The 18,626-nt window shown below is 43.7% G+C and overlaps 1 protein-coding gene and 1 long non-coding RNA gene across 5 annotated transcripts in view; one reads left to right on the top strand and one right to left on the bottom strand.

The window, feature by feature from the left end:
- Positions 1-3,128: 3,128 nt before the first annotated feature.
- Positions 3,129-18,626, bottom strand: part of ACSS1 (acyl-CoA synthetase short chain family member 1) — a 61,281-nt gene continuing 45,783 nt past the window's right edge. For 2 of the 4 annotated variants that reach the window (XM_058684684.1, XM_058684682.1), the window contains exons 8-14: positions 16,201-16,293; positions 14,932-15,044; positions 14,421-14,547; positions 13,560-13,687; positions 13,384-13,447; positions 10,912-11,030; positions 3,129-3,908 (exon numbers count right to left, since the gene is read on the bottom strand). In XM_058684684.1, coding sequence (XP_058540667.1) covers positions 3,729-3,908; positions 10,912-11,030; positions 13,384-13,447; positions 13,560-13,687; positions 14,421-14,547; positions 14,932-15,044; positions 16,201-16,293 — 824 coding nt within the window. In that variant the 3' untranslated portion in view covers positions 3,129-3,728. The remainder of the gene's footprint in view (positions 3,909-10,911; positions 11,031-13,383; positions 13,448-13,559; positions 13,688-14,420; positions 14,548-14,931; positions 15,045-16,200; positions 16,294-18,626) is intronic. The other 2 variants (XM_058684685.1, XM_058684683.1) reach the window with 2 other exon arrangements.
- LOC131485327 (uncharacterized) lies at positions 3,822-9,077 on the top strand. The gene is made up of 2 exons (XR_009248777.1): positions 3,822-5,179; positions 5,268-9,077. It is a non-coding gene; the product is annotated as an uncharacterized LOC131485327 (long non-coding RNA).

The following is an 18,626-nucleotide window of genomic DNA, read 5'->3' as shown; positions in this document are numbered from 1 at the left end:
CTACATATGAACAGATAATGATTGAAATATTTCTGGAACTGATTAAGATGGACAACAAGCCATTAAGATGGACCAAGAAGCCCTACAGAGCCCAAGCAGGACAAATAAAACAAGTCAACCAAAAAGTAATACTGCAAAAACTAAAGACTTGGTATTCACAGGTGGAGAAATTGTGTATTTACTTGGTTTAATCCTGTTATGCAGCAAAATTCCCAAACAGTGATGAAGGGAAACCTTACATAACTCCAGTTAAAGATCACTAAAACTCAAATTGGCATTACCACCCCTCCAAAAGCACTGTCTCCTGGAAAGCTTCCTCTCGGTCTGGATTTAGGCTTCTCCCCGCTATCAAAGATAGAGCTACTCAGAGGTCAACAGTAAGGTGCCTTAAAAAAGTAATAAAATAATAAAACTAAAATGCCGTTGATAGTCTTCAAAGCTCTCGCAAGAAGGGACCACACCACCTTTGGTTTGAACTTGGGGGTCAAGGGTGGAGTTAGACCAGCTCCATCCACACCCCAGCTCTGCCCTGAAGTGAAATGAGAGGAGGAGATGGGGTGACCTGCTTAGGGCCTCCTTGCACACAGTGCCCAACAGTATAAGCATTGCTGCTGTGCTCCTGACATTGGGTATCCTGAGGGCGGCTGGCGCAGTGTGTGCAAGTCAGCTCTGCAAGGATTGATGGCTCAGGTTCATTCCATGGCCAGATCTCCTCTCTCAAGTCAGGCCAGGGAGACTGGGTGAGAATTCACATTCCCCTTGCTTTTCTATGAACTCACTGCTGTGGGTGAACCTGGAATGAGCATGAGCCTGAATCAGCTCAGGACTGATCTTTAGATAACTGCTGTCATGAACATTAGCTGTGATTTTTCTGTTTCTAGACTTAATAGGGACATTTTCCCTTTGGGAATTAATTATGTTGGAAAGCTGAATTTTCCCTTGAAGCACAACTTTTCATTTTGTTTTAGCTACTCTAAATGAGAATTATTCTTCAAAGGTAACGCATACTGCTTTTTTTCTGAATCTGAATAGAATTTCCCTTTGGGTTTATTGTTATTACCAATTTCATGCTGGCCTGGAGACGCACGTAATGCCAAGATTAGCTGTCTCTGGATCCCAGTCCAACCCTGTCTCTGTTTCCACACCTACAGATGTCTCCTCTCTGCTTTCACTGTAGCTGCCTTCTCTACTCTCTGCTTCTTAGTGGTCCTGACTCGGTTTTTGCTAGGACATCTCAGTTCTGATAGAAAATCCAAAGCAAAAAGTGACATCTGGGGTCAGGGCAGATGTGGTACAGCTTGACCAGCCTCTGCACATCTATCTCCCGGGCTCCATTTTTCCTGTGCCCTTCTGTTCTCAGACAGGCCCTGCCTCAGGGCAGCCAAAATCCTACTGTAGCTCATCTCTGCATCCTGTCTGTGGCCATAGATTATTCCTGCAAAAGAGGGATCCTGCCGTGACTTCCCACTGCAACCTGGGGTGCAAAAATGTGTCTTTCCCCCGTGCATTCAGTGCCTGGCTGAGGCCCCTGGGAATACTCCCAGCCTCCCTGCCCCCCAAACTCCAGAGCACAAGAACAAGCACTGTTCCTAGGAACAGCCATTCCCAGTTCCTGCTTTGGTCCAGCTTTCTTAGGAGACAGTTGGGTCAGGGCCTTTCACCTCCCACCCCCCATGTCCCCAGTTCATAGAAACCTCATCCACCCACATCTAAAGAAAGGACAAACCTGAGTAATGGGACGTCTCTCTCAGGCAAGCCTGTGCTTTTCACAGAGGCAGTCTTTGACAATGAGATTCTTTTTGCTTCCCTGTCCTCATCTGTGCTCCAAATCAGTGCCCACCACCAGAACCTTGTGTGAAGGTGGAAATGTTCTTGTCCATGCTGTCCAATCCAGTAGCTATTTGCCACGTGGCTACTGAGCATGTGAACTATGGCTACTGCCACTGAGGAACTGAATATTTTATTGTATTCTGCTCTATTCTGTATATATTTTTTTACTTATGCCTAAATAGCTATGTATAACTAGTGTATTGGATAGCACAGCAATCTAGACACAGATAGGTTTACCAAATAAGAGTGGAAGATAGGTAAGCTCTTAGTGTGTATTTCCTCCCTGTAAAGGATTTCCTCCCCAATGGATTTTTTTTTTAAGTGTTCTCTTTTGAATGACTAGGCCCTTTCAGTTTTGTCCTTGGGATTATATTCAGCAATAACAATAGCATTATTTGATCAAAAACATCACAACAGAAGGAAGAGAATGAACAAAATAAACTTTATTTGAACTATCCTGGTCACTGTCCGAGTTTATACCCAAGCCATTTCATAAATAGCACCATAACTAGTCTGCCAAGTCTACCACACATGTGACAGGTCCAAGTGCATGGTTCTCTGTTGCTAAGCACCGCTTGTTACTTAGCAACAGAGAACAGACCATCACTCTATTTCTGTGGGCCACAGCCAATGGCCACCCTGTTGGTGTCACAGGCATACTTGCCTAATCAGAGAGAAGCCAGCACAACTATGACCCACAGTAGGTGTTCAGTACCCCAGACACCCCTTGAACACCTACACAGCTGCAAGGCACATAAAATGTGGGGTAAAGATAAGGAAACCTTTCCCTGTTCCCAAGGACCCAGCTCAGCAGGCTGCCTTCACCTGTGTTCCACGCCACTGGCCCTCTTGTGCTTGGCTAATAAACACTTTGCAAACCTAAAGGTTTATGTCATCTTGCTAATGTTCAGATGGCTTAAGGCATTCTTAAGAAAAAGAGAGAGACCTGATTCAGAGTTCTAAGTCTCATCCTTGGACCTCTGTGGTTCTTCCCACACCAACCACAGAATGAAGGATAGGCAGTTTTCAAGGATTCAGTCCTGGCCAAACAAGTCACCTGAGTTTTCATGGGCTTCCCCGAACATCCGTACATATTTGGAGCATGCTGACCTTCTACCAAGAGGTATTTGAGGTGGAAAGGGGAAGCTTTCCACATCACAGCTTAGAGAAACAGAATATATGAGTGGGTCTAGAACTAAAATTGGAGCACGTTCATACCATCACTTTTAGAAGTTAGGTTTCATTATACATAAGCCAGGGTAAATAGAAATATACAACAAAACAAGGATGCTACAAGCTTGAAAGTTCTCAAGATAGCTATATTTAGACAGAGGTACAAACATTTCAAATTCAGATTCCCAGCATGCCAACATTAAAAAGGCATCCTCTGACCCTCTCCACATTTCCCCATGAGCAAAGGCACAAAAGGATATTTTCATAACTCTAAATGTTACGAAGAATGTGTATAAGTAAATCTGCACACTACATGTGTATATCTGCTCATTCTTCCAAAATATAAAAGTATAAAAATAAAATTTCTGCCTTTTGTATCTAGTACATCTGGGGGAAAAAATATGATTGCTTCTGGTTCTCTGAGCAGGCACACCTCACCTTCCTGTGCTGTCTGGAGGTGACAGAGAAATGGAGATGACAATGACTTTTCATCCCAGGAAACCAAATTCAGGACAAGGGAAACAAATGCTAAGCATATCTAATAGTATCTCTTCATGGGTACTCAGCGGAAAGAAGGCAGGCTTAGCACAGACTTCACATTTGGGCAGTGTGGATTACACTCTAGGAGAGGAATGCTTCTGGGACAGTAGGAAATGAGCCAATCTGAGAGCTACATTCTGGAAGGACAGTTAGGGGCATGGGCACTGGGTCTCAGCCAAAGCCCATCACTGAGCAGCAGTTTGTTTGTCTTTGTACTTCTGGTAGACCTTCAGGATTTCCATGATGACATGGGGGTCCTCCAAGGTGGTGGTATCTCCCAGATCCTGAGCTCTTCCTGTAATTATCTTCCTCAGGAGCCTCCGCATGACTTTTCCAGACCGAGTTTTTGGAAGACGCTTCACAACCTGGCAAGGAAAGGGTGTGGAATTCAAGTTCAGGTGGTGCGCATACTCCCAGCAGTGTCCAGCTGCACTGGGGTAACAGCAAGGGATGACACCCTTGCTGGGGGCTCAGGAATGAATGACTGAGATGCCAGGCCTGCCCCAAAGATATGGAGACCTGTGGTCTCTGGTTATATCTTCACACCATCTGGACCTAAAGCTGAAATCAACCTGAAGGGCAGAATCAACCACACATCAGGGGTTTGCTGAAGCCTTCCCCCAGGTCAGGTCTGTCCATACCTGGGTCTGCCTCACTGCTGATACCTCTGTCTCCTGTTCACTACATTAATGAGGGCTCCCAGATAGCAACAGAACCAAGTATATGCCATGGCACCTCGTCTCCACCCACTGGCCTGGCCCAAAGTGGCTTTTTGCTGACATAAGTGGTAAGAGCTACTTCAGACAAAAATGTTGTCTTGCTTAGTATTTGAAAATTCAGCATTTTCAAACAGCCATGGCCCCTTTAATGTCAACAGCAACATGCTAAGAGCTATGTTTGGGGCTTATTTAACAGTGACCTATCTTTTGAAAGGGGAGTTCAGGTCTCCCTAAAACTCTGGTCACCAAACAACTTGACTTCATATGACACCAGGGGAAGCTAGGGCCATTCCCATCTCAGAGGACCTCCTCTGAACCAAGGAAGACTGTGGGGGGAAATGTTAACAAAGGAAGGAGTGGAAACCTAATAAGGCTGGAGAATGGGCCCCTTTCTTCCCCAGACCTGACTCTAACACAAACCCTCTCAGGCAGGGTCTGGCAATGTCTCCTGCACTGACACCAGGAGATATGTTCAGAATCTAACTTGGGCTGGGGAACACTGGTACTTTCCCCATGTTTCTCTATTTAAAATCTCTTATGAATAAGGCAGAGACTTAGACAAAATGCAACAATGGAGGAATTTATCCCAAATGCAAGAATAAGGTAAGTCCATGGCCAGAGATCTAAGTGGAACATATATAAGTAACATGCCTTATAAGATATAAGTAACATGCCTGATGGAGAATGTAAAGCAACAATCCTAAGGATACTCACTGGGCTTGAGAAAGAATAGAAAACATCAGTGAGACCCTGACCACAGAGATAACAGACTTAAAAAGGAATCAACCAGAGATGAAGAACTCAATACTCAAGATTGGAAACAGGCTTAATGCAATGAACAGCAGACTGGAAGAGGCAGAGGAATGAATTGGTGACTTAGAAGACAAAATAATGGAAAATAATGAAGCTGAACAAAGGTGAGAAAGAATTATGAAACATAGCAATAGACTTAGGGAACTAAGTGTGACTCCATCAAATACAATAACATTAACATTTGTATTATAGGAGTCCCAGAAGAAGAGGAGAGAGAAAAGGGGGCAGACATTTTTTTTTGAAGAAATGAAAGCTGAAAACTTTCCTAATCTAGGGAAGGAAACAGACATCGAGATCAAGGAGGCACAGAGAACTCCCATCAAAATCAACAAAAGCAGGCCAACACCAAGACCTATTATAATTAAATTTGCAAAATATAGTGAGAAAGAAAAATCCTAAAAGCAGCAAGAAAGAAAGTCTTCAACTTGTTTTTTTTTTTAATTTTTTTTTAACGTTTATTTATTTTTTGAGACAGAGAGAGAGCATGAATGGGGGAGGGGCAGAGAGAGAGGGAGACACAGAATCAGAAGCAGGCTCCAGGCTCTGAGCCATCAGCCCAGAGCCCGATGCGGGGCTCGAACCCATGGACCGCGAGATCGTGACCTGAGCTGAAGTCGGACGCTTAACCGACTGAGCCACCCAGGCACCCCAGAAAGTCCTCAACTTGTAAGGGAAGACCCATAAAGCTAGCTACAGATCTGTCCTCAGAAACTTGGCAGACCATGATATATTCAACATGCTTATTGGGAAAAATCTGTAGCCAACAACACTCCATCCAGCAAGGCTACCATTCAGAGCAGAAAGAGAGATAAAGAGTTTCTCAGACAGACAAAAACTAAAGAAGTCTGTGACCACTAAACCAGCCCTGCAAGAAATATTAAAAGGGGACTCTGAGTGGAAAAGAAGGACCAAAAGTGACAAAGACAAGAAAGGATCAGAGAAAATCTCCAGATACAATGACAAAACAAGTAATAAAATGGCAATAAGTATATATCTATCAAAAATTACTTTGAGGGGCGCCTGGGTGGCTCAGTCTGTTGAGCGTCCAACTTCAGCTCAGTTTCATGATCTCACAGTCTGTGAGTTCAAGCCCTGCGTTGGGCTCTGTGCTGATAGTGACAGCTCAGAGCCTGGAGCCTGCTTAGGATTCTGTGTCTCCCTCTCTCTCTGACCCTCCCCCATTCATGCTCTGTCTCTCTCTGTCTCAAAAATAAATAAACATTTTTAAAAAATTAAAAAAATAAAAAAATTACTTTGAATTTAAATAAACTAAACACTCCAATCAAAAGACACAGAGTGACAGAATGGATAAAAAAAAAAAAAAAGACCCATCTATATGCTGCTTACAAGAGACACATTTTAGATATAAAGCCACCCTGCATATTAAAAGTGAGGGGATGGAGAAATATTTACCATGCAAATGGATGTCAAAAGAAAGCCAGAGTAGCAATTCATATTTTGGACAAAACAGATTTTAAAACAAAGACTATAACAAGAGACAAGGATACTATATAATCATAAAGGGGATAATCCAACAAGAAGATATAATAATTGTAAGTATTTATTCTCCCAATATTGGGAGCACCCCAATATATAAGACAATAACAAAAATAAAGGAACTAATTAATAATAATACAATAATAATAGGGGACTTTAACACCCCACTTACATCAATGGACAGATCACCTAAACAGAAAATCAACAAGGAAACAATAGCTTTGAATGACACACTGGACCAGATGGACTTAACAGATATATTTAGAACATTTCATCCTAAAGCAGCAGAATACACATTCTTTTTGAGTGCACATTAGACATTCTCCAGAATAGATCACATAATAAGTCATAAAACAGGTCTCAGCAAGTACAAATACACTAAGATCATACCATGCATGTTTTCTGATCACAACACTATGAAACTAGAGGTCAACCGCAAGAAAAAAAATTGGAAAGACAACAAATACATGGAGATTAAACAACATGCTACTAAAGAATGAATTGGTCAACCAGGAAATCAAAGAAGAAATAAAAAAATATATGGAAGCAAATGAAGATGAAAACACGTTGGTCTAAAACTTTTGTGATGCAGCAAAAGTGGTTCTAAGAGGGAAGTATGTAGCAATACAGGTCTACCTCAAGAAGCGAGAAAAATCTCAAATAAACAACCTAACCTTACACTCAAAGGACCTAGAAAAAGAACAATAAATGAAGCCTAAAGCCAGCATAAGAAGGGAAATAAGATTAGAGAAAAGATAAATGGTATAGAAACTAAAACAAAATAAATAATAAAACAGGTTCATGAAACCAGGAGCTGACTCTTTGAAAGAATTAACAAAATTGATAAACCCCTGGCCAGACTTCTCAAAAAGAAAAGAGAAAGGACCCAAATAAATAAAATCACAAATGAGAGAGGAAAGATAACAACCAACACCACAGAAATACAAACAGTACTATAAGAGAACATGAAAAATTATATGTCAAAAATCTGGATAATCTGGAAAAAAATGCACAAATTCTTAGAAACATAAAAACTACCAAAACTGAAACAGGAAGAAATAGAAAACTTGAACAGACCAATAACCATCAAAGAAAATAAATCAGTAATCAAAAACTGCCAACAAACAAAAAGTCCAGTGCCAGATGACTTCACAGATGAATTCTACTAAACATTTAAGGAAGACTTAATACCTATTCTTCTCAAACCATTCCAAAAAATAAAAAAGGAAAGAAAACTTCCAAATTCATTCTATGAGGCCAGCATTATCCTCTTACCAAAACCAGATAAAGATTCCACTAAAAAAGAGAACTACAGGCCAATATCCCTAATGAACATGGATGCAAAAATTCTCAATAAAATCCTAGTAAATTGAATCCAACAATACATTAAAAGAAATACCATGATCAAGTGGGATATATTCCTGGGCTGCAAGGGTGGTTCAATACTTACAAATCAAGCAATGTGATACACCATATTAATAAAAGAAAAGATAAAAACCATATGATCATTTCAATAGATCCAGAAAAAACATCTGACAAAATACAGCATCTATTCGTGATAAAAAACCATCAACAAAGTAGGTTGAGAGGGAACACACATCAACATAATAAAGGTCATATATGAAAAGCTAACATCATCCTCAAAGAGGAAAAACTCTCAGTTTTTCCTCTATGGTCAAGAACATGTCCACTCTCACTGCAGTTAATTAACATAGTACTGGAAATCCTAGCCACAGCAAGTAGACACCAAAAAGAAATAAAAGGCATCTAAATCAGCAAGGAAAAAAGTAAAATGTTCACTATCTACAGACAACATGATACTCTATATAGAAAACCTGAAATACTCCACCAAAACATTGCTAGAACTGATACACAAATTCAGTAAAGTCATGGGACACAAAATCAACATACAGAAATCTGTTGCATTTCTTTTTTTTTAAGTCTTTATGTATTTATTTTGAGAGAGAGAGAGAGAGAAAGAGCACCAGGGAGGGGCAGAAAGGAGGGAGAGAGAATTCCAAGCAGTCTCTGCACTGTCAGCGTGAAGCCCAACATGGGGCTCAAACCCATGAACTGTGAGATCATGATCTGAACTGAAATCAAGAGTTGGACGCTTAAACAACTGAGCCACCCAGGTGCCCCTGTTAAATTTCTTTAAACCAATAATGAAGCAGCAGAAAGGGAAACTAAGGAATCAATCCCATTTACAATTGCACCCAAAACCATAAGATACAGAGGAATAATCCTGACCAAAAAGGTGAAAAACCTGTATTCTGAAAACTATAAAACACTGATGAAAGAAACTGAAGATGACATCAAGAAATAGAAAGACATTCCATGCTCATGAGTTGGAAGAACAAATACTGTTGAAATGTCTATACTACCCAAAGCAATCTGCACATTTAATGCAGTCCCTATCAAAATACCAACAGGATTTTTTCACAAGAACTAGAACAAACAATCCTAAAATTTGTATGGAACCACAAAAGGCCCTGAAGAGCCAAAGCAACCTTGAAAAAGCAAAGCTAGAGGCATCACAGTTCCAGACTTAAGGAACATTACAAGGCTGTAGTAATCAAAACAGTATGGTACTAACACAAAAATAGACACACAGATCAATGGGACAGAACAGAAAACCCAGAATGAACCCACAACTACATAGTCAATTAACCATCAACAAAGCAGGAAAAAATATCCAATGGGAGAAAGACAGTCTCTTCAACAAATGGTGTTAGGAAAACTGGACAGTTACTTGCAAAGGAATGAAACTAGACCATTTTCTTACACCAAACACAAAAATAAATTCAAAATGTATTAAAGGCCTAAATGTGAGACCTGAAATCATCAAAATCCTAGAGAACACAGACAGTAACCTCTTTGGCATCAGCCATAGCAACTTCTTTCTAGATCTGTCTCCTGAGGCAAGGGAAACAAAAACAAGAATAAACTATTGGGACTTCATCAAAATAAAAAGTTTCTGCACAGCAAGGAAACAATCAACAAAACTAAAAGGCAACCTACGGAATGGGAGAAGATATTTGCAGATGACATATCTGATAAAGAGTTAATATCAAATATGTATAAAGAAGTTTTACAACTCAACACCCAAAAAAAAAACAATCTAATTAAAAATTGGGAGAAGACATCAATAGACATTTTTGCAAAAAAGACATCCAGATGGCCAACAAACCCATGAAAACATCCTCAACATCACTCATCATCAGGCAAGTACAAATCAAAACTTCAATGAGACATCACCTCACACCTGTCAGAATGGCTAAAATCAACAACACAGGAAACAGTATGTCATGGTGATGATGTGGAGAAAGGAGAGCCCTCTTGCACTGTTGGTGGGAATATAAATTGGTGCAGCCACTGCGAAAAACAGTATGGAGGTTCTTCAAAAAGTTAATAATAGAGCTACCCTATGATCCAGCAATTGTACTACTAGGTATTTACCCAAGGAATCCAAAAATACTAATTCAAGGGGATGCATGCACCCTGATATTTATAGCATTATCTACAATAGCCAAATTATGGAAACAGCCCAAGTATCCATCAACTGATGAATAAAGAAGACGTTGTGTGTGTGTGTGTGTGGGTGTGTGTGTGTGTATGTACATATATATATATATATATATATAGTATATATAGTAGAGTGTGTGTGTGTATATATATATATGTATATATATAGTAGAGAATATTATCTAAGCAAAATTAAGTCAGTCAGAGAAAGACAAATACCATTATGATTTCACTCATGTGTAATTTAAGAAAAAAAAACAGAGATAAGGGGAAAAAAGAGAGATGGGCAAACCAAGAAACAGACTCTTAACTACAGAGGGGAGGTGGGCAGGGGGATGGGTGAAATATGTGGTGGGGATTAAGGAGTGCACTCATTGTGATGAACACAGTAATATATGGAATGGTTGAATCACTATATTGTACATCTAAAACTAATTATCACTCTATGTTAATTAACTGGAATTTAAATTAAAACTTTAAAAAAAAATAACTAAAATCTCTAATTTTCTTCACCACTCAGACCTGCTCCTATAAATAGCTTCCAAAGGGCAAAGTAAGAGAATGCCTAATCCTGCCCAGCACTGTACCCTGAACAGGTGAATTGTGTAAAGGTTTGCTGCGAGGTATTCTGACCTTCCCCTCTCTATGAGGATACAGCAACTCACCATCCCCACCTACCTCCCTGGAAACCAAACAGCTAATGTCCACTTTGCTGCTGATGAAAGAGATCACTTGTTGTTGTTAATTGTGGGAAGCAGAGAAGGAGGCTTACAACCAGTAGCGCCATCACACCTGAAGGGCAGGTGCCACTCACCAGAATCTGATCAGGCACCGCATACTTGGCAATCTTGTTGGCCACTGCTGACCTGACCTCCTTCACCACCAAATCTGGGTCACCTGCATTGTCCTTCAACACAATAAAGGCAAATGCAGCTGGAAGGAAGCAAAGATTTGGGGTGTATTAGACCACAAACCATCTCCTGAGGCAGAGCATTGTATATAGTCACTATAAATCCTAAAGATCTTAAAATCATACACTGGTGACCTTGTAGCAGCTGCTTTGTTTCATTGTAGCCCTGAAAATGTGTTTCCATTTCATCCAAAGCAGAAGCAATTCTCACAGCTCCTTTGAATCCAGTGAAGCCAACATGTAGTTGAGAGCTCTCTGGGGCTCTGGTGTTGATTGGCTGGGGGTGTAACCTTGGAGGCATAACTTAACCCCCTCCCACTGTCCTTGCACCTGTGAAGTAGACCATAATGTGGGCTGACAGGAGAAACTATCCACTCCTGTGAGATGGTACATGGGAACACAGCACATGGCACTAATCTTGTGGGTACATGTATAGCACGGTGGGAACTAGCCACAGTAGCTATTAAAATGTAAATGAAGTTAAGGTTAAGATGTAGTTCCTTGGTCTCATGATCCACTTATAGCTATGGCTACTCTCCTGGACAGCACAGATGAAAAGCAAGCTCCATTTTGGCAGGAAGTTCTGTTGGGCAGTGCTGACTAACCAATATTTTAACATAAACACTAAGTTTTGTCTGTCAGTATCCTGCCAGGTTCCAGAAAGGATTAACAGTGGTTCCCACAGGTCTCTACATTTCTTGTGAATCCACCTGGGATAATCTTGCATATGTGGTACCGAGGGATCCAATTCTATTGTTTCTCTATGTGAGCAATCCCACAACCAGTGGGGACAGTCTCTTTCCCCATGGATCTGCAATGCCCTGTCATACATGGAGTTCCTATATATGTGTAGCCTGTGTATACCTGCACCATTCCACCCATCTTAATTAATTCTCCCCATGGCACATGCCATGGCACAACCTACTTGTAGCTTCTTCATTGATTGTGTTTATTGCATATTTTCCATCTCTCCCCTCTACTCCCTGACCCTCCAGCATGAAAGCTCAATGAAGCAGGGACTTATGTCCCTTGCCAGGTCTGGGTCCTAATCAGACAAGACCCAGGGCCTCCCCTCAATTAGACCAAGTGCACAGGGAGTAGGGACAAACAGGTACCCAACAGCTTTTGCTGTTGTGTATTACAAATAGATGGCTGCTCAAATTTGTTAGAAATCAGAAAAATGTATATCACCATACCCATGATACACACGTCTTCCCCAGTACTAAAGTCCTGGTGATCCCAAAGTTATTTGTGTGCATCAGCTGATGGGATAATGAGGTGGCCCAAGGCCTCTGAGTGTCACAGGCAAGGACGTGTTCCTATCTCCATCCCCCTCCTATCCCTGCCCCCTCTCCAGTGCTTCCCAGTCTCCTGCTAAGGAAGGGCGGGGGGGGGGGGGGGGGGAGGCAACCTCATGAACACATGCTTCTCACGGCAACTGAAAATGCTTTTTTTAAAGGAACTTCAATAAATGTTAAATTTTACAATGAGTTGATTTAGATAAGGTGTTTGTGTAAATAATGGAATAGTGGCACATAAACATGGCAGGAAGGCAGGTAACAATGGGACATGCTGCGACAGAGGCTGTCCCTGACAGCAATAGGGAGAGTGTCCAATCCCAGGCTGCTTGGCCAGGCAGTGGAGGATGGTTTGCCCAGCAGGGCAGTGTAGGGTCGAAAGTGTCCAGCTAATGCCAACCCAAGTGAGTGTGGCCACTGTGCACCAAGCACTATGATACTCAAGTGATCCTGCCACTTCCCACACCCACCTGCTTAGAATCTGGCAGACTTTGGAACAATGTGTGTCTTCAGTAAGACCACCCTGACCATCATTTAGCACTCCCCTGGCATGTCACTTGCATGGGAACCACTGGTCAAATTCCTCCAGAACAAGTCCCAGAGCAGCAGAAGAGTCCACTCCAGGGCACACTCCTGTCTGCCAGCTCCTATGTGGCTGCAGAGCTGGCACCAGGTGCTGTAACCCAGTATGTGCAAGGAGATGCTCTGAGCATGATAGGACATTTCATGTGAACCGTCGGCAACTGGGCCACCACAGGCACACAGACAGAGGATGAAACTCCCAAGCTCAGTGGAGGCCAAATAGACTCCCAAGCTCAGTAGAGGCCAAATAGGTCCTGGCTGCTTATGGATGTGTGTCCTCAAAGGACGGCAGAGTTAGGACATTTCAGAAATCTGACCCTCACCTAACATGCATGCCATCAAGTCTATTCACCCAAAATCCACGTAAGACTGAAGGAAGCAACAGCTTGACCCATAAAAATCCCCTGCCACCCATCTTCCAGATTCTGCTCCTTTTACAAAGTGCCCACAATGGGCGTAAGACCAGGAATGAGGAGCTCCTTTTGTGGGCACTCACCTTCTCCTTTGATGTCATGGGGGTAGCCAATGACAGCAGTCTCTGCCACAGTGGGGTGGCTAGCCTGTGCAGAACACAAGACAAAACATGCAAGAGGTGAACTGCCTGAGTCAGCACGCAAGTAAATCTGAGGCCTCAAAGAGGCATCCTACCCAAGGAAGCTGGGCCATTCTCACCATCGAGTCCTCGATCTCAGCAGTCCCCAGCCTGTGGCCGCTGATGTTGATGACGTCATCCATCCGCCCTGTGATCTGGTAGTAGCCGCCCTCGGTCCGGTAAGCCCCATCTCCAGTGAAGTAGTAGCCTGCACCACAATGGGAGAATTCAGCACCAATACCTCTGAACCAGGACCCAGCAGGGCTCCCGTCCCTCCAGGAAGGATACAGTAGTACCCACACCCCAACTCTCTCTATGGAAGAAAGCCCTGAAGCCCCAGCTCTGCTGACCTCCTGCCTGTTTGTACTCCTGGCAACCCCTTGTGGAGACACTTCTCTAGATAGTGCCATCTGGCTATGTGCTAGAGAGAGGGCAGTGGCTCTGAGTCAGCATGTCATAACCGCAAACGTTGGGGAGCAGAAGATGTACAAGGAGCCCACCCAAGCATCCCCAAAAGTGAGTCTCTTTCACAAGCTTGAGACTGAAGATGATGGGTTCCCACAGGCACACTGTGTATATAATCTTCCAACCCAACAACACAAAGCAAAGCAGGAAAAAAACAAAAAGTAAACTGGAAGAAAACTCACAGCCATCATGACAGTTTTCCAAAGTTGTTTCTTCATCCTTCTCTCTTAGTAGCCTAAGGCATGCACACCACAGGCCAGGCACTTTGGGCTCTGCATGCAGCCCCACTTAACCCCCAAGAATTCTTACCAGTCCAGAGACCAGGGGGCTTAGGGAGGTGAAGTGGATGGGAGGAGGATTCCAACTCCAAAGTATCACTGCTCTACTCAGTCATCATTTCCTTAAAAATGTTTTCTGAGCTTATGATTTCCAGTGTGTGCAAAAATGCATGACATGATCCACTTTAGCCAGCTCACCTGGGTAAGGCTTGAAGTAGGCCTCCATGAATCTCTGGTGGTCTCCATAGATGGTCCTGGCCATGCCCGGCCAGGCCTGGGACAGGCACAGAGCCCCAGAGACATCACCGCCCTCCACAACGTTTCCCTACAGACCCAGAGACACACATGTGAGAGAACTGGCAGATTCTGCTTCAGAAGCAAAAAACTAACATTCTTCTGAAAAATGATAGAGGGAAGTGCCAGAAAAATGCATGAAAACAGAAACATGAAAAATGACAAGGAGGCCCCAAGAGGAACTGCCTTTCTCCTCTGTAAGGAAACAGCATGGAGAGGGCTTCCCAGAAAACCTAGGGCTCACCCCATGTGGCAGTTTCAACTGTGTCCTTGAATGCTTGCCCTCTACCACCTAAAAGAGCCTGGCACACGTGACGTGGGACAGCGAGCAGAGGAGGCCATGAAGGCAGACAGGACTGTCAGGAGCTTGGCAGGGCACCCGTGAAGGAAGGAGATGCCTCTGCAAGGCCCTTACCTTCTCATCCATGAGAATTGGGACAATGCCATAAAAGGGTCTCATAGCCATGCCAGGGAGGATTTCTGCTCCTTCTTCCGAGGGGCGTGGGGCGATGCAGATGCCACCCGTTTCTGCAGGGAGAATGGGGAAGAAATGCAGGATGGGCCTAGCAGCTAGTGGAATGTTTATCGAGACACTGCCATGAAAGTGTCCATTGCAGACACACAAGTGCTCTCCCAGGGTGGGAGATGGGTGCTTGCCCCTGTCTGCTCAAGGAAATGACACAGTGATCCCAGTGACACAAAGACCTCTTTCTGAGGCAAGCCCAGACTTGGGTTCTGGTCCTCTCATCTGCAGAAACGAGATGGGAACCCAAGGAGGAGAGGTCAGTCCAGCTATGGCTCTCCACAGGGATAGGGGCTTCCTCCCTTCATCCATGGCTCTGTGGGAAGGGGTAGAACCCACCTACTTGCACAGGAAGATGGAGGAAAAGAACTGCTTCTGGGCCAGTGCCCCATCCCCCACACCAAACAATGAAAAGTGATGCTCACAATTCTGTTCTCACATCTCTGGCACTTCCCTCTATCAGCCTGCATGGAAATGCCTCACAAGACTCAGCTGTAGGGAGTCTCTGTCCTGAGCCTTCCCAAATGGAGGAGAACAGAGCTATTTGCAATACGTCACATTCTGGCTTCTTGGAGAATGAGACCACAGTTCGCTACATTTATTACATCAGTGGTGATCTCTTACTCCGAACAATACTCCAGAGCAGAGAGGACAAAGCAAAACAAAATGACACAGAAAAAAATGTGTTTCCCACTAAAATCTAAATTTAGACTCTGGTCCCTTACAGCAGGGTCCATCTGCATCAGATGTATTTGTGTTGGACACATGGACCCTACAGGGAAAATGAACATTTAGCTAAGCACCTACTACCTGTCAGCAGTAGGCAACGTGCAGCACTTCTATCATCTCTTTCCATCCTCACCGGGGCCTGTAGTGGAGTGCCCCCATTTCACCAATGAGGAACCCAAGGCCCAGAGAAGTCATTACACATCTTACAGCTGCAAAAGGGTAGCCACACACTGTCTCTCACTCCAGACATCAGATTTTTCAACCACCACATATGCTGAGGGGCTGAAGCATTAGTGGTGTTGGATGGCATTCACAGAGCCTCACTCACACTTGACCCTCCAAGACTCAGGCTCAGCCACATGTTCTCATGTGCTGTCACATGCAGTGAGTGAGCCTTGCATCAGGTCCCCTTCTCCTCAGGGGCATTCTCACCTGTTTGCCACCAGGTGTCCACCAGCGTGCATCTGCAGTCCCCCACCACCTTGTGGAGCCACTCCCAGGCCTCACAGTTGATTGGTTCTCCCACTGAAACCACACACAAAAGGAAAAAAATGATATAATACACCTCAACAAAACTGAAAACAAAAAGGATAGGTTTTTATAGGGGAAACTGTTCTATAATTTTTCTGAAGGACATAAAAGAAAATTTGAAAAAGCAGTGAGATTCAGCATATTTACGGCCATCAAAAAAATACAAATTACAACAAGATATTTTAGCCATCATGTAAAAAATTTTTAAGTTGGATAAAATGTGGGGGAACCAATAGCACATACACTATAGGAGTGTAATTTGGTATGGAACTGGGGAACAACTTGGGTGGTTCTCTTAATATTTAAAAGTGGAGGGGCACCTGGGTGGCTCAGTCAGTTAACTGACTGAGTTTGGCTTAGGTCATGGTCTTGTCATTCGTGAGTTCGAGCCCCACATCAGGCTTTCTGCTGTCAGCGCGGAGACTGCCTTGGATCCTCTGTCCCTCTCTGTCTCTGCCCCTCCCCCACTAGCATGAGTGAGCGCACTCTCTCACTCTCTCAAAAATAAATAATAAACATATTTTAAAAAATTGAAAAAATAAACATGCATACACCTGATACAACTACTTAGGAAACTGGTAGAATCCACTAAAGCTAAACACGTATATACACACACATGCTACACACACACACACACACACACACAAATGTGCTTGCATCCTATGACTCTATAGCCTGACTTCTACAGCAATGTCTAGCTGCTAATGACCTCAATGTTTGTGTACCCCCAATATTTCATATGTTGAAATCTTAACCCCTAAAGATGATAGTATTAGTAGGTAAGGCCTTTGGGAGGTAATGAAGCCCTCAGGAATCGGATTAGTGCCCTTGTAAAACAGACCACCCAGCTCCCCCCTCCCTTGGACCATGTGAGGACACAGGGAGAAGGCACCATCTATGAACCAGTAAGAGGGCCCTCACCAGAAGACAATCGTGCTGGCACCTTGATTGTGAACTTCCCAGACTCCACAACTGTGAGAAATAAATCCCTGTTGTTTATTATAGTCATTGGTGTTTTGTTATAGCAGCCCAAATGACTAAGCTACCACCCTAATGAGATGCCCATACAAGGCTGGCACTCAGAACTTGCCAGATTAAACATACCACTGCTAAAATAGTGAAATCCTCTCATGCTGGCTGTCTCTTGCTCAGGACCACTCACGTGCAGCAAGTAACCAAGGCCTGACCTGGCCAGGGCCTCCCATGCTGGTCACAGGTGCTGGATGTTGTGTGTTTTGCCCCTGCACTCACCCACACCCACAGGGAGGCCAGAGGATACCATGCAGCACTGGCCCATACACTGAGGAACAGCAAGAGACAGAACATGCAAACACTGGGGCGTGACTACTGGACCACACCCACGGTAGCCCCCACAGGAGGGTAAAATCAAGTTCTCAAAACATAGAACAGAGCCATATGGAAAACTGCATGTTGCTGAGTTATAATAAACATAGGATAATAGCAGTTTGATCTTGTTCAGGGAAAGAAGACATTTCAGAACCGAGCTATGTGTTTCACAGTAATATAACTGTGAAGAAGGCATCAGAAGGTGCACAGGCAATTGGGTTGCCTGGAGCAGCGCCATGGAGGACATCAGCTTTCATTACCATGTTCCAATTTTTTTTTCCCAGCAAGAGTATAACTATGTGTCACTTGTGAAGCTGAAAGTTAAAAAAAAAATTAATGCAAATCTTGGGGTTAAAGTCCTAAGTAAACTAGATTCTGCTGACCAGTCAGATTAAATGAAGTCAATGCACCCAAAGCCTGAGCTGTGGGGGCTAATCCAGCCACACAGAAGCAGCCTGAACTGTGCAACCACAGTGGAGATCAGCACCGCACTGGCTCTGGTCAAGGCATGAAGCTTCCTGGTCCATGGTGCTACTCTCTTTTGCCGGTGTGAGAAGATGCCAAGTGCTGTTTACCTGCCTGCCAGCACTGCTTATTGATAACCAGGTCCCAGGGAAACCCCTGCAGGGCTCCACTGGTGGTGCTCATTACATGGCAGGAATGTGCCCACGAGACCAGCAAAATACACAGAGCCTGGCCAATCCTCTGTGTGTGCTCCCTGGTACAGAGTTGTTCTGGGCCTGATCCAAGAGAGGAAGTGGAGAGAGGACTACAGAAGCCTGTCTGGCCTAGAGGATCCCTGGCTGAGGCAGCTTTTGGATGGGACATGCACCCCCACTCTAATGGCGGCTACTGAGCATCTCCTTCTGAAATGCTCAGAGCAAATGCCTTATCACTGGGGGTCCTAGTGAGTCTTCCTTAGCAGTTGAATCCCATGAGTGCATCTAGAAAATCAAACCTCCCTTCATCACTAACCTAAC

The sequence above is a fragment of the Neofelis nebulosa genome, chromosome 9 (assembly GCF_028018385.1).
Source record: "Neofelis nebulosa isolate mNeoNeb1 chromosome 9, mNeoNeb1.pri, whole genome shotgun sequence".
In the NCBI taxonomy this organism is placed as follows: Eukaryota; Metazoa; Chordata; class Mammalia; order Carnivora; family Felidae; genus Neofelis; species Neofelis nebulosa.
This window is presented reverse-complemented; position numbering and strand designations above follow the sequence as displayed.